Source organism: Talaromyces atroroseus, assembly GCF_001907595.1.
Source record: "Talaromyces atroroseus strain IBT 11181 chromosome Unknown scaffold_2, whole genome shotgun sequence".
NCBI classification, from domain to species: domain Eukaryota; kingdom Fungi; phylum Ascomycota; class Eurotiomycetes; order Eurotiales; family Trichocomaceae; genus Talaromyces; species Talaromyces atroroseus.
In genome coordinates, this window is record NW_017971434.1 from 1,311,001 (window position 1) to 1,327,192 (window position 16,192).

General features: G+C 46.5%; 3 protein-coding genes across 3 annotated transcripts, besides 2 other annotated features; 2 read left to right on the forward strand and 1 right to left on the reverse strand.

Annotated features, from left to right (window-relative positions):
- Positions 1-367: 367 nt before the first annotated feature.
- On the reverse strand, positions 368-968 carry UA08_02596 (40S ribosomal protein S29; the record flags this gene model as incomplete). Its single annotated transcript, XM_020264655.1, has 3 exons — positions 368-415; positions 495-555; positions 907-968. 3 exons carry the CDS (start codon positions 966-968, stop codon positions 368-370), a joined length of 171 nt encoding a protein of 56 aa, XP_020122473.1.
- Positions 969-3,477: 2,509 nt separating this feature from the next.
- UA08_02597 (Purine-cytosine permease fcyB) lies at positions 3,478-5,180 on the forward strand (the record flags this gene model as incomplete). Its single annotated transcript, XM_020264656.1, has 3 exons — positions 3,478-3,687; positions 3,793-4,009; positions 4,075-5,180. 3 exons carry the CDS (start codon positions 3,478-3,480, stop codon positions 5,178-5,180), a joined length of 1,533 nt encoding a protein of 510 aa, XP_020122547.1.
- Positions 5,181-5,736: 556 nt separating this feature from the next.
- UA08_02598 (Eukaryotic translation initiation factor 3 subunit G) lies at positions 5,737-6,841 on the forward strand (the record flags this gene model as incomplete). Its single annotated transcript, XM_020264657.1, has 4 exons — positions 5,737-5,753; positions 5,826-6,480; positions 6,551-6,722; positions 6,789-6,841. 4 exons carry the CDS (start codon positions 5,737-5,739, stop codon positions 6,839-6,841), a joined length of 897 nt encoding a protein of 298 aa, XP_020122475.1.
- Positions 6,842-7,155: 314 nt separating this feature from the next.
- Positions 7,156-7,215: a repeat region (Identified by RepeatMasker using a combination of RepBase library and repeat library created with RepeatScout).
- A 5,533-nt stretch (positions 7,216-12,748) lies between these two features.
- Positions 12,749-12,809: a repeat region (Identified by RepeatMasker using a combination of RepBase library and repeat library created with RepeatScout).
- The last annotated feature ends 3,383 nt before the right edge of the window (positions 12,810-16,192 follow it).

Sequence of the window (16,192 nt, forward strand, 5' to 3'; positions counted from 1 at the left end):
AACAAGAAAGTCAGAAGGATGTTTGCCCTACTAGATTCATAACATAACATGTGTTGATATTCTTATCGTGTCATGAAACAGGTGAAATTTGACCACAGAGTGTATGTTAAAAAAAAAAGGAAAAAACATCCCATAAATTAGCTTCCATTTTCTATTTTCCGTTTCCATTTCCAAATATTTTGAGCGAAAGATTTCCTCATCAATCACCCATCACCCATCATTCATCCATCGGCACGAGTAGCATGGACGTATACGCATGCAATAGAAAGGAAGTAGAAAGAAAGATTTAAATAATCCCCCGTTCGCTTTTTCAGAAATTGAAGTGTCTTTTTCTTTTTTTTAATTGATTCATCGAAAGCGCATGCGTTTATCGGTACTTGACGAATCCAATGTCTGCGGACTTCTCACGGAAGCACTATACATATTTATTGTCAATCCCATTCCATTATTTATGAATCCATGACCATCGCGGATCAGAGGGCGAAAGAACTGACCTGACGGCAAACCAAAAGACCGTACTTGCGGATAAGACCGGCCTTGTGAGCGCAAACGCGGCTGTTGAGAAAACGAAAATGTTAGCAATTTATGCATTTCCACGTGTTGGTTTCCTTCCTGTTTTCATTCCCAAATTTGTTCCCGTATTTTAGAACTTTTGCCGCTGTCCATAGGATTTGGGGGATATTCCTTCCCCATTGTATATATGAACATGTACATTCGTACATGATGTATATATGCAATGCTCTTTCTGCACTGGCAATAGTCCAATGTATTTTTTTCCTTCCTTTTCTTTCAATTCCAAACCCTGAAGTTTTCCCATCTCTTGCCTCTTCATCATGCCCATCCTCCTCTTGCAGAACATCCTAGCGCAGAAAAGTGTATAAATAAAAAAGGAATCGGCATCCTTACCATTGACGGCTGCCCTTGCCGTATGTGCGTGGGCGACTGTACCAGACGGACTCGTGCGACATTTTTGTTGACCGGTGTTCTTTTTTTCTTTTTCGACCGTAAGGAACGAGGACGAGGGAAAACGAACTGGCGTGGGTGGTTTGCTTTGAAGTCGGCGTGGAAAGAGTCGGTAAAGCATTAACCGCGAGGAGAGTTTTGTGTGTGCCCTTAACCCCATTTGTAGATTGGTCTTGGCATTTTGGCTTTTGCCAATCAGTGGGTTAGCGAGAACTGGCGTCCCGGAATGGGTTAGTAGGTCACGTGGGGCGGAACAGGGCTGGAGCCCTAAGAATGTTCCTATTCGGGTAGCAGCCTCTGCTCCGTTGTTTTCATGGAATGTCGGGGAAGTCCCCAGATTGACAGATATTGTTATCAAATTGTTTCATTCATCTACAGAATCTAGTTCCTGGATGCGATAATGATATGTATGCATCATCTTAGCGCATGTCGCGAATAACTAAAGTTGTGATGCCTCAAAATTGGGCATGCTGGAGTTATGTCCTGAGTCATGGATCTCCTACAGCGCATGTATAACAACACGGAGCCGGCCGCTGTTGTGGCGAGATCTGCCGGAGATCTTGGGTAGTTTCAGATGGTGTCGATCCCTGTGGCTGATGCAAGCAATTGTAACTCCACGTGCGTATCTATCATTAGGCTACTAGGTCTCCATTCCCTAAGGCTATGACACTTAGGATGGGTGTATAGAGAAAGCATATTATGATATAGTTCTCATTTATTTCTGTCATATTATTTGCCTAACCTATCCCCAAGCAGAAGCTGCAGTGAAGCTTCCTCGGCGAAGCCCGGGTGCCTGCCTAGATTGGCAATATCGATCCAAATCGTGGTGTTGAGCCAAAAGGTTGACGGCTTAAATCAACTTCTAATCTATAACTTCTATTGAGCATATATTCATGGGTCTCCAGATTACTGAGAAAAGGAATAATGTAAGGAAAGATGGTCTTTGCAGCCGGCATTATGGGAAAGCGACTGGTAAAGCGCAAGCTTTGTGATGCCTCGTGGATTAATTGTCACTTGTGAGAGAAGGATTAAAGATATTTATGGAACTTACTGGCTGGAAGTAGGAGCTAGTGAATACATTGAGCCATTGGCGACGATTTTCAGATAGGATCAGGACTAGGAATTCGGAAATTACTTAATAGCATGACTAACGTTGGTGGTCAGTCCTCGTATCAGCCCCTGTTTGATAAAGAGGTTTCTTGTGGTCCCTTCAGCTATATGATCTGGAGCAGCCATGCGAGCGCTTCGAGGTACGCAATGGCCTGCCGCATGGGATGCTCATAATGGTCAATGGCCGCCCATCACGCAACGGAGCCATATGCCGTCCACAGCATTTGGTAATTATTGCTGCCGTAACATCCCAACATAGGAAGTCTTCACTAATAAGCTTTAAATGCATATGCGTGACCTGTCGAAACGCTCTCTTCTTGTCCTGGTATTTTGTAGCTCCATGCTCTCTGATCAGCATGCCGCAAGAGTTTCAGGTCAATAGCTCAACGATTCAGAGCCATTCTTAGTTTTTTTTTTTTTTTTGGCAAACATAGCTCTCAGGACGGTAGTCTCTATTCAAGAGAGCGAGAGCAAGACGCTGCAGCATTGAAACAGCCAGAGTCAGGCTGGAACTGAGTCGGAAATAGAACGCATGCTCCTCAATCAGGTGACTGAAGATACAGAGCAAGCAACAATATATTGAACCCCACAAACACGAGGCGCACATAGAAACGCTAAGCTAAACGAAGCAAGTCGCCGTCAACAACGAACTGGTAGCACATCGGTGAGGCCCGTTCTTTCTTTCGACGTCTTGCGTCACTCCAGCAGCAGCGTACCCCGTACAGCACGGCATGGATATAGGTCGACATCGATCCTAGGACGGACTAAGTACTAAATAGTGCATAGTAGATGGAATCGAAGCAGAGGGGCGGGAGCGGCCGAAGCTGTCAACTGGTCAGATAACTAAAAGCTGTGCAGTGTGTACGTTATCTCTGTCATTCCTATTAATACAATAGCCGCGCCCCGATTGGCCGGATTGTTCAAGGTGGCCTTATCAGCGCCACAGTCGATACGCTTGATGCGCCACCAATCAGCGGCCGGCTTGCATCGGCTGCCCCGGCCAGGACGAGCCTAGCGCCGTGAACGCCCACGCGACAGGGGATCCCGCTGCGACCGCTGATTGGCTTGCCGCCGGCGGTGGCCACTTCTTGCTGATAATGGCCCGCTCCTTCTAGATGGGCTGGGATGCTACCTTCCTCGGACCCTCGTGGGCCCTGCTGATACCAACGGGCCAATTGGCTGTTCCGCCAGGAAAATTATGGCACACACGCGACTTGTATAAAAAAAATCAGAAGCCCTTCTTCCTTCCTCGTCTTCTGTTCTGTTCTCGTCCTTAGCCAATTCTGTGAATGTGTGCTCCGTGTCCTCTCGTTCTTGCTTGGACTTGACATTGGACTGCACAGGTTGCATTGCCCCTCTTTTTCTCTCTCCCTCCCCTACCCTTTCTCCGTACATACCGCCGCAATGGCTGGAAGCGACGTCGAGAAGAACCCCGCCAACAATTATTACGAGGACCACCCGGGCGCCGTCCCTGGCGAGAGCTTCGAATATGGCGATTCTTTGTACGCTAGGTTGCAGCGTTTCGCTGGAAAACTCGATGTCGAGCAGCGAGGTGTCGAGCGCGTGCCGGAGAATGAGCGGACGGATACCTCGTTATTGAACGTGGGAAGCATGGTGCGTTTGAATTTGATAATCAAGTGAAAAAAAAAAAAAAGCTCTCGGACAGCATACAGCTGTTTGACCAGTCACATACTGAGACTTGTGTTCTTTGACATAAAGTGGCTCGCCGCCAACATGGTCGTTACTTCGTTCGCAATCGGTGTCCTCGCACAGTCGCTCTTCTACCTGGGCTTTGTCGATGGTATCCTGACCACCCTATTCTTCAACATTCTCGGTGTCTTGACAGTCTGTTTCTTCACCATCTACGGCGCTGAGTTTGGTCTGCGTCAAATGGTCGTCTCGCGGTATTGGTTTGGTTGGTGGGGCGTCAAAATCAGTATGTACCATATAGTCTGTCGGTCAATTCTGGGGAAGACTGTGCTAATGGCTTTTTTCTTGCAGTCGCTTGCTTCAACGTGCTTGCTTGCATCGGCTGGTCATGTGCGAACTCGATTGTCGGGGCCCAATTACTCCACGCAGTGAATGATGACGTTCCGGGCTACGCTGGTCTTATTATCATTGCCGTGTGTACTATGGTGATCACCTTTTTCGGCTACAAAGTTGTTCACGCCTACGAATTCTGGAGCTGGATTCCAACCTTCATTGTTTTTATGATTGTGCTTGGAGTTTTTGCTCATTCTGGAGATTTCAGAAATATCCCCATGGATGTTGGGAAGGCTGAATTGGGTGACGTTCTCTCATACGGTGCAACTGTTTTCGGATATGCGACTGGTTGGACTAGTTATGCCGCTGATTACACCGTCTACCAACCGGCGAGACAAAGCAGAGCCAAGCTCTTCTTCGCGACGGCTCTCGGTCTGCTGTTCCCTTTGCTGTTCGTGGAGATGCTGGGTGTCGCCGTTATGACTGCCACTTCCATCAACGGTGGTGATAACAAATATGCCGCAGGCTATGCTGATTCTGGAACTGGAGGTCTTATGGCAGCCGTGCTTGTTGGTCCCTTGGGCGGCTTTGGCAAGTTCTGTCTTGTCATCCTGTCCCTGTCTATTATCGCCAACAACTGCCCGAATATCTACTCTGTCGGTCTTACTCTCATGGTCTTGGCCCGATGGACCCGCAAAGTACCGCGTTTCATCTGGACCATCATCTGTACTGGTGTTACCATTGCCATAGCTATCCCCGGTTACTCACACTACGAAGCCGTGCTGGAGAACTTCATGGATATCATTGGCTACTGGCTCGCCATTTACGAAGGCATTGCTATAACCGACCACTTCGTCTTCAAGCGTGGATTCTCTGGATACGACTTGGATATTTACGACCAACCCGACAAACTACCACCCGGAATCGCTGCCACGTTTTCTTTCTGTTGCGGAGTTGCCGGTATGGTTACTGGCATGAGTCAGACCTGGTGGGTGGGCCCCATTGCACTTTATGCCGGTGAGGCTCCGTATGGTGGAGATGTTGGGTTTGAGTTGAGTTTCGCGTTTGCCGCTTTTGCCTATCTGGTTACTCGTCCTCTTGAAATCAGGTATTTTGGGCGGTAAGGCATGATGATGAGGGGGGTTAATATATAATATTTTTGCATATCTTTTCCGTTATCTGTGTTTTATATAACAACAAGTTATACCCTAGACATGGCGTAGCCATATTCGTGTAATCAATAGAATTTCATCATTTCAAAAGCAGTCACGTCAGCTCTATCCATAATCATTCGGAACATATTAAACCTTCCAGATTTGAGATCATAGCTCGTAGGTAGATTTTCAACAGCTGTTCCAATTACTCGGTTGCCCGTAGAGACTCGATAGATGCATTTGTTTTTGGATAAGGAAAAATGCTACTTATTCTTAAATAGTCGTTTCGAAACCACTACTTGAGACACGCTTCACGCGAACATATCTGCTTCTCAAGTTAGGGCTAGATTCAACGGTGGGTGTTTGAAGAAAGTTTGGGCAGATCACGTGCCCATTCGCTAGCACCAGCCACAGCAGCCGCGCCACCGATGCTAGTGCTAAGAAAATGAAATCCACAACGCCTCCGCTCCGACATCGAGAAATTTGAGACGTGAAACCATCACATTCAGCATTCCACGCAGCAACCATGTCGAAGCTCGAGAAGTATGCATCACATATCCTGAACCCCCATTTAAGTATAAGGAAAGAGAACTAACCTTTTTTTTTTCTCTAAAGCCGCGCCGCTGACTGGGCCGACGACGAGGAGTTTGACGACCCCTCCGCACTCCCCGCGCAACAAATTACAACCAACAAGGATGGCACCAAGACCATTGTCTCATACCGCTTCAATGACGACGGGAAAAAAGTCAAAGTCACACGCCGAATCCGCACAACAGTAGTCAAAGAGCACGTCAACCCACAGGTCGCAGAGCGCCGATCATGGAGCAAATTCGGACTCGAGAAGGGACACGCCCCAGGACCTTCATTTGATACCACCTCTGTTGGCGAGAACATTGTTTTCCGTCCTAGCGTCAACTGGAAAGTGCATGCCAAGGAGGCTGAGAAGGAAGGCGAGAAGGGAGGCGTGAAGGATCAACTGAGGGATAAGAAGGTCAAATGTCGTATTTGTCAGGGAGAGCATTTCACAGCTCGGTGTCCCTTCAAGGATACTATGGCGCCTGTCGACGAGGGCTCTGGCAGTGCAGCAGCAGCTGTTGCTGCAGGTCTGGATGTTGAGGATGAACCTGCTGCGGGTGGATTGAGTACGGCTGGTGGTAGTTATGTTCCTCCTCATCTGCGCAAAGGCGGCGCTGTTGCTGCGGCCGCTGCTGCAGGTGGCGGCGGTGGCAAGTACGAGAGAGACGATCTTGCTACACTCAGAGTTACAAACGTGAGATCTCTTTCTTCCCCCCCTCCCCCTGTTTATTTAGTTTCAGCAGCAAACTGATATATCTGTGTAGGTCTCCGAATTGGCCGAGGAGCAGGAACTCCGCGATCTATTCGAACGATTTGGCCGTGTCACCAGAGTTTTCCTTGCACGCGACAGAGATACACAACGGGCAAAGGGATTTGCATTTATCAGTTTTGCAGACCGCAGTGATGCAGCTCGCGCGTGTGAAAAGGTGGACGGATGTAAGTTTCCCCCTTCAGTCTTGCTGGTTTTATATAAATGGTTGCTGACATATTTCCTTCTTTCAGTTGGATATCGCCATCTCATTTTGCGAGTGGAATTTGCCAAGAGGACTTCATAAAAAAAAAAGCTTTTTGTCATTCTTTCATTCTCACAAAATTCTTCTTTCTTTTGCAATGGCTCACATAAATTATGCTTATGAGTATGAAACTGGTCTCTGTTGATTAGGTTGAGACTGGTGATGACCTTTTAGAAGTTTTCTTTAATCAAATTATATGTACCTAGGTATGCTATATGTAAATGAAATGTGCAGCCCCTAGCATTCATCGCCTTTTACTTTTACCTGATATTATGTAAAAAACCATCTTCCATTGTCAAGCAATGCTGGGCAATCACCGAGACTTCATAATGCTATCAACATGCTTACTCCTGCTCACTAACCGGCCAGCGCGTGGCTTAATGGCTGATCTGTTTTCCATGCTCTATAATCGAATGCCTCAGACCTACACGCCATAAAAATAAGGAACATCCTAAATGATGGCTAGGTTGATATGCAGCTACATCAGTTATTCCTTGTTGTGTATGAATAGGCTCCAGCAGTTTCACATTTCAATAACATATCTATATCTATACCAGATTTTTTCCAAGCTGGTATGTAGCGGCGAGATCTTCTAAATTGAAAGAAAGGAGAATCAGTTTCTAGGTGAAAAGACTTCTTTTTGCAAGGGTAAGACACTCTTTCAGGGTTGTTTTCTCTCCTTTATCTATTCCCGTCTCTTTAAATGGTACAATGTGCATCTTTGAAGTTATCAGATACAAAGCCTTAACTGAGAGTACAATGAGATCTGTGCCCAGTATCTCTTGTCTATTCAGATTCTTTTTGTCGGCAAGATTTATATATATATCCCGGTTGCTGCCTCTGTATGATACCTATTCTCTCCCACTTTACATTCTTTTTTTATTACATTTGCATAGAACTCTAAACGAACCCCAAATGCCGGATCCTATGCATTTACCGGATGAACTTCTTCTTATGATAATAAGCCATATAAAGGACCGAGACGATGGAACAGATTACAGGGCTCTCTGTAATCTTTCACTTGTTTCTAGCCGGTGGCACGCCTTCTTGATTGAACAGATCTACTCAGCATGGCAATACAACTGCAATGATGATTCCGTTTCGTCATTATGGAAATTTCTTCGCACCATACTGTGCAATAAGCAGATTGCGGATACTGTTCAGGAGATTCGATACACGACATTTGATCTTGATAAATATTTTTATTCAATTATCTTGCCCTATCTCCAGGCGATCGCGACATAATCCGAAAGGCAATTTGCTCGGCAGGACTTGCTCATATCAAGCCTGATGTCATCAACGCCATCAACAATGCAGACCCGAAGCCTTTGCCCGCGCTTCTGTTGGCAAATGTACGAAATTTACGGATCTTCCATGCAAGTCTCCCACATACGGATGTGTTTCTTGCAGGAGTCCTTCGAGTCGCAGTTGAATGTCAACGAAACCAGCATCGTGGGAATGGCCATTATCCTCTGCAAAACCTCCGTGAGGTCTACCTTGAATGTACTCCTTGGAAATGTTACGAATGCAAATATCCCCAGTATATTCAGGTCAATTTACTGTGGCCAATATTCCAATTGCCAGCCATCCGACGGTTGTCGGTTTCTGACTTCAAACCGCACGATGGGCCTCAAGAGCTGACTATTCGGAAGACTTCGGGAACATTTTCGAAGCGTCCAGCGTCACGGATTTGAATCTGGTCCTCAACACCGAATCTGACCACTGCCTTGGAACTCCTGACTCATTCATCCTTCTTGCTTTGCCGAAGAAATTGACTCGGCTGTCAGTCTATTTGAGAAGAGGCTATCGGCTCTCTAATACCGACCTATGGAACGCCATACGAAAATATAAAGGTTCTATCGAGTATTTGGATGTCCTTCGAGCTGAAGCTGGAGTCTTGGACGATCCAGATAATTCACATTTTGGTTCCCTGCGAGGATTCAAGCGCCTGGAGCGCCTCTACATTCAATCAAGCGTTCTTCTGGGTGATGAAGGTAGTTTGACAGACACCCTACCGCCGAATATTCAATTGCTGGGTTTCTACTATGATAGAGGGCTAAGATTAAGGAATACTCTCAGTCAGCAACTACAGGATTTCGTATCAAGAGCATATCTGCATGCTCCAAATCTTTCGCAAATTACCCTGGATAATTGGCGGGAGTCCCGGGACAATGATAAGCCAGTCTATGATCAAGTGGAGAATGCATGTAAGGATTACGGCGTCAAGTTTGAGGCGAAAACGTTAGATAATTATAGCAAAGCAAGTCCATGGCATTGGTGATTAGTTGTTGGCTTGAAGGACAAGACCGAGATCCAGAGACAGTTTGATTAATGACCATATTACACATAAACTAGCTGGCTGCTTAAGCTGAAAGGTTTCAACTTATTATTATTGAGTAGAGGAAAGTGGATGCCTATATAGTATCCATATTGAGTACTGTAGTTGAAGTAGTACCTATATATCGTGCAACCACCGTAAGGCTTTTGTATGCTTTTTGGTGCAAGGGTTGGTCCGCCGTGAAATCACGAAGTAGAAATCAAACACCACCATAAAAGACTGCTATCAGCTACTCTAACTTTATATATCTGTCTCTCACTCAGTTCATTTCTACAGATAACCTTAGACGTTATAAAACGACTAGCTACGTACCTAGCTAGTCCTTGGGGCAGATACGCAGATCGAAGTCTTGCGTATATCAAATACCGTTGAACATGGAGCTACTATTCCTCGCATAACCACTATTACTACTTAGGTACATCTTTGATATACTCGGAGCCCTCCTATACTACAAATCTAGGTATCTACCAAGACACCCGAAACATTCAAAATCCCTTCTCCAACAGCACATATCACAGCTCCGGGAATAAAACGAAATGCTCATAATTCGGAGTAGATTAATCCGTAGACATAGTTAAAAGATCCAGACTGATCCAAAACACAGCCCAGTTGGAAGGATGAATGATGACAATATTTTTGCCTGGGCAAAGTAAGGCAAGGCAAGAAAAGGCGAGGCAAAGTATTTGGAATTCATACCATTTTTTCAACTTCTGACATGGATCAGGATTCACATATTGTCTTGCCCAGTATGTGGCGGTAAGAGGAATGAAACCAAGGGCTACCTAGCCATAGTCTCGACTGAGTCATGTCTAGAAGTTTGCCATGGGTTGAAAAGAAATCAACATCTTTGTTTCCACGAGATTCTGAACAAGCCGCACAAGAAAAACGGACGGATGCATGGATCCAACCAGTCATCTATCTATCTATCTATCTAGCTAGGCAGACAGACGGATCGACTGATTATTCCGTCCAAGCCCCGAACCGAAGTACGTAGTATTATCAATCTACTTTGGCATATCAAAAATAGACTGGCATGTGATGAGATCCATGTGCCTAGACATATGTATGGCTCTTTCTTTTGCCTGATACGTCAAGAAGATTTGGTCGAACCTAAAGCCAACCTCATCGTCGGAGAAAATGGAGTTTGTTGAATCTTCTTGGCTGAGAAAAATGGCTCCTTTTGCCTATTTAGAACGAATTATATACGTTCAGGGTTTGGTTCTTTTTATTTTCTCCTCAGCAGCGATAGAAAGACTAGTTAACTATGCCTCTGCTTCCCCCCGCGGAGGCTGAGTTTGAGTTGTATTTGGTGCTACATTACTTTAATTAAAACCTAAAGGGATAAAAAGAAAAGAAAAAACACATGGAATACTTACCTTGCTGTGCTGCTCGTGTATCTAGGTTGACAGCAGAGTCACACAGGTTGCTTGGTTTAGGACATTGCCATTGACAGGAACAATTTCTTATAGGAGAAGAGAGTCATGTCTTTCAACGGACGGAGACATCTAGGCGTGTAACCACTAGAACTCATGTTGGTCAGAGTCACACATGTCTAGACACGCATGAAATTAATCTTCCGATCTTGCGTTGTGTACACCCAAGTTGAAGTTCCTGTTTTTCGCCTTTGAAATTACGGTGTAGAGCACTCAAAAATAGAATACTAGTGGTTGTTCGAATTTGGAATCCTGAACAGAATAGCGTGACGCCTTTTGTTTTGGTATGGGCTTACCCTACCCATTAAGACAAGCATGTCAATAACGTCCAGCTCTCTCTGGACAGACAAAGAAAGATTATAGGTTAGGCCCTTTTTTTACCTCATGCCTTGTCGGGTTACACCGCTCATGCCCTACACTGTGCGCTGCAGGGAGGCGGGTATGCTACCTTTCTTCTAGAGCTTTGACCTCGGAACTGTTCATCCGCGTTTGATTAGCTTGAAAAACTCACGGCTTTGTTTATCAAACTTCTAGCCCCTGTTCGAGGGAGCTAATATGACGCCGTATCATCACAGTTGGATTGAGTGCGAGATGAAATAAACTAAACGGATCGTTTTTGGCTTGAAGCCGTGGTTGACGTTTGATTGGCATTGGTAGTTAACTGGTTGGATACTTTCTGGTATTGGGTTCTAAGCCGTTGAGGACCTGCACAATCTGTCAATTGTTCACCGCAACTTGTCATTCCTTTGAAGCTCGAGAGCATGACCAAATCAAATATTCTAATCCTACAGGATAGGTTAGGAAAGGTTCCTGTTGCGGCTGCAGAAGGTAAACCAACCAGATCGTTGCACGTCAGGAGCATGTTTGATGTGGTTAAGACAATATTTCAATATCGACTGGTTGGCCTTTGAACAAAGCCAATAAACGTGCAACTAATAGCTCCCAGGCGGCCTTGATTGATATGAAGCTCGCCCTATCCCGACCTGCTTAGTGGTTATTGGCACGTTTTCCAAAAAGGAAGAAGAAGAAGGAAAAAGAGGCAAACCCCATCTGCACGTTGACGTGAGCACGTAGAACCAAACAGGAAACCTTTCCAAAAAGCATATCTCTGTGCCAAGATGAAGCAACCTTTTGCATGTAAATTTAAATTTTCGTTTCAACAAAGAAGGGAAGAAAATGACAGTTCCCTCGCGGATTGTTCGTCATGCCCACGTTGGTTGATACTCAGACAAAGCTTTTTCTGGACATTTCGGTAGCACCCGTTGTGTCCTTGTACGCGGCAAAAGAAGATCGATATTTGGGGTTGATAGGCGGACCAAGTAAGCAGTATGGCAAAGCTGCCTGGGGAGCAGGGTTTGCGGCAGCCGTGGCTTTTCTGGTAGGCTAGGGAATGCGCTCGGGGGTTTGCATTGTGCGGTGTCTTTGGTACAACACAACTAGCGGTCCCACGCCAAAGCAAGTCATGACGAGGGCTTGATAAAGAAAGAAACCCAACCAAAAATTGATCTATCAATAGTTTGAATCTTTGACCCTAGGATCCCATGTCGGCATTGCGATTTCTTCAGAAATAGGATGTATGTACGTAGTAGCTTCGCTCGAGAGAAGAAACCGGGTTATCGAAGAGGATAGCAACGGCGATTCTAGCCTGAACAGGAACTTACTCTGGCACGCACTTGCTGTCAATCATCATTCATCAACAGGCAAAAAAGGGAACGCCTTAGGTGCTTAATTAACGCTTGCACTAGTGTATCTGATCGGGGGAAGTAGAAGGCCGGACTATGTACCGAGATGAACATTGTCCGAGTTTCTGGTCATTAGACAGCAGCGTTGCAGACCCGTTGTGCTGGTGCAGAAAGGGCCAGTCGCAGCTGCAGCAGTCTCTGGTTTTTGGGACCAAGGCTTATGCTAGGATGGTTAGTTGGTGGAGGATCAAAGAAAAAGCATGTGTAATGGGGGAGGAGAACCTGAGTCGTTGGGGCTGGGGACTGAGGAGTAATGCTCCGTAGCTTTTCCTTTGCTGTGATTTGTCTGTTCAGGACAGACACGTGATCTCGTAGTATGGAGAGGGTACGGATACAGGGCCGTACGTACCGTAAGAAAGCAAATCGACTAGTATCGACGATCGTCGATCTATAACATGCTGCTAGTGAGTAGCGCCGGAAAGCGGCCCGCTGGTGACGTGACGTACGGATAGCGTACCGATAGTACCGTACCGTACCGTACTGCACCGCACCGCACCTTCTGGTTCTGCAGTAGCAGGTCCATACGGTCCCATCAAAAAAATCCTCTGCGGCGCGCGGGAAGGAAGGCGCCAACCTAAATCCAGGAAGTTCCAGCGGTGGCAGGTGCTCTCGCCATCAGTACTTGCCTAGTCGGTACTACGGGCTGTTGCCCTTCGTATACCACGACGTCTCCAAATTCGACTCCAACGACAACTCCCAAACCAAGCATCACCACCACCGCCCCCAGCACGCACACATCATCTTCTGCCTGAGGAAGATCCTCACCGTGGCTCCCGCTGTCTTCGTCACCAGCCGCTAGCTCTGCAAGACTGAAGAAAATCCGCCCGTCTGCAGCCACTTCTCGGCGTGCTCTATATTCAGTGCGTTCTACTCACCCTCGACTCCATACCATCCCTGCCTCAAGGGCCCAAGGCTCACATAAATCACCCCCCACATCGCATGAATCCACTGAGACCCTGACCTAAGCTAATCATCCGCCTAGCCTAGCCCGATCACTCCCAAGCCCCAACGACAAATCTCGCGCTCGATCTGTTATATTGACGAGTTCTAGCTAAGTACTCTAAAGTCTCAACGCAGTCACTTACTGCCCTAGTGAGTTAGCACTGACTAAGGAAGAGCCACCGCTGAATTATCATACATTATTACTCTTAATTTCCCACGTATTGTGGATCGCTGATGCTTTCATTCTCCGCTTCGTCTAAGGAGTAGTCTTCAAAGACCCTGGCACACAAACCCACATGCTGCCGCTTTTCGTTTGACGCTAGTATCGCCTTTCAGACCTCCTGCAGGCTTCGACTACGTATCCCTTTATTGGACAGAACTGCTTCTGCGTCTTGTCTCAAGCCTTACCACTGGCTGCCCTTCCGCGGCTATAACATTTTGGGCTTCTTTCGCCGTTCGGACCCATCAAGCTTCAGGAGCTTGTAGCCGCACTCGTTCCGTACCCCACTGATTTGCACGAGCCTGCCACTAGACCTGTACCGTCCAGTGGAACATTTGTCATTAAGAACGAACCAAAAGACCCGCAACAACTGTAGCTTTGCTGCGACAAGGCTTTTGTCATTGGTATTCCCGACAGTGGACCCGTTTTCTCGCCGCCCATTGGAACCCAGAATAACAACGAGTATTAATAGCAGGCCTATCCGGGGAAATAAACATTACGAGCATGTCAGCCTACTGTTCCTTCTTGGCAATCTATAATACACACGCACCTAAGGTTGAATGATAGATGGCGGGTCACGGGCCACACAGCCTAGAAGTGGTGCGTGCGCATTTGCTCTATTAAGTTATCGGTAAACTTCACCGCGCGAAGATCCCCGTCAGCGTAATGAAACCGTTTGTTGCGTAATCGGTCACAAAGCGCCACCACATATGTCTACTTGCCTATTCTGGAATATACACGGATACTTGCCCGTCCTAGACTTCTTGGACTTTGAGAGTCAACAAGCCTTTGGACCCGGGCTTCCGATGATCTTCTCCCTTTCCCAAAGAGGAGAGGCGCCAGGTTCCGACGGTCCAAGCTTGCGTCCAGTTTTGGGGAAATGAGCGTGTGGTGTGTCCTTGCAATCTGAATTTTGGGCCCAAGGAGACAGACATTTATCGAACATTCATTCGGAGGGGGCGGTGCCGGAAGAGATTATTTTCAATTCTGCCCACCGATGGTAGAGACTCAAGACGCCTGCCAGTTCTCTCTCCAATTGCGTGGGACGTGCAGACTCGGCATTCCTCACGATCACGCGGCGGCCCCAAAATGGGCGATCATTCGGGTGACTGCACCAGTGCCAATGAAAATAGCACTCCCCATCTCTGACGCTTTCAATCTCTCCCACACACATACACACACATGGGTGTGCGTTACCATTGGCACTTTTGAAATTACAAATAGCCCCTAACGCTTTGTAATTTTCCTGCATGTCCGGTGTCCCCATTGGACAGCACAGATCGAGGCCATCTTCCCAGTAAGCCATGTTCCTGCAGCGAACCGGCCATAGTCTACAACCGGAATATGGAGTACTACGCGGTAACTTCTTGGTTATGGATACCCAGCTGCAAGACTGCAGCCTAGCCGTTTAATAATACCCAGTCTTTTTGCTACTCATGGTCAAGGCGGAGACATCTTATTGTTACAGCCGGATTCTCGAATGTCCACGATATTTCCTTCTTCAGTCAACTCTGGCGGGTCTCCACAGCTTTTACCTGGATGGTGCCTTGCTCTTTTCCGCCAGATGATATGCGTCCCGTATCTGTGTGGAAAAGCCATTCTAAATCTATGGGTTGATCTCACGGAACAGTGTGATTGGCTGTTTTCGAATTCTTCACCCATAGGCTACCCTATCCATGTAGTGTGTTCAGAGAGTGGTGCGTGCACCGAAGGTAACGCATTGGTTTATTCTTTCCTGACGTGCAGAATACATTGTCAATGGTGGTAATCCCGTAGGGTTGGACGGTGTCTAGAAGGTCACATACAAGATGTTATTCTCCCAGGACAAGGGCCCGATGAAGAGAGAGGGAGCTAGGCTTTAACCACCATCAATATTGGGGAAACAGATAACAGGGCCGTAGAGTCCCTCCTTCTTAACTCAAGACCTTCTCCGAAGAGACAACACACTGGTCCTGAAACATTTTTTCTTTTCACTTATATACCCAGAAGTCCGACTTCGATTTTTTTTTTTCTCCGGCGATACTTCCTCTTCCTCTCCCGTCTCATTCACCAACAGCTTCAGCATTGCTAACAACTTTTTCTCGCTACATGGTCTTCACTTCCCGTTTACCTCGATACCTTGTGAAACAAGATCAACATACGTAACATCGTGATATCCTCTTGATAACAGCTGGAGTACAACTATTTGTTCAAAATCTCCGGTCCTGGGCAGTTAGCCCCTGGCAGAGAGCGCTTTGTCGTTACATTGCTCGACCTCGTTTACTGTAAGTATGCCATCGAGTCCTTCCAGCTTGTTTGTCCACTGTTTCTTTCTTTTCTTTTCTTTTCTTTTTTTTGCCGGTCCTTGTTGGCCATCTCCCCTCCAAGCTCCGTTGCACGTAATTTGGTGTACTTGCATAGCCCGGTTTTTATTTTCCTTTCAATTGTACATTTTTCTCTTCACTTTAACTGCTCTTATCCATATGTGCAATTGATATTCGGTCTCTTGTTCCGTTGTCAAAAGAAGCTACCGTCTGTTGCTGTCTCTTGCTGCCCAGGAAAGAGAAGTGGAAGAACTGCAACTTTACAGCAGACTTGCGCGCATGTTCGTTGACTTTCATTCTTCATTGATTGCCTAGGTGTTCGAAGCAGCATGCGCTTAATAGGAGTGTTTATGTTTTTCCATTGTGCTCATTATATTCACCTACTTTTCCCCTGTGCCTTTCCGGTTTGAAGCAA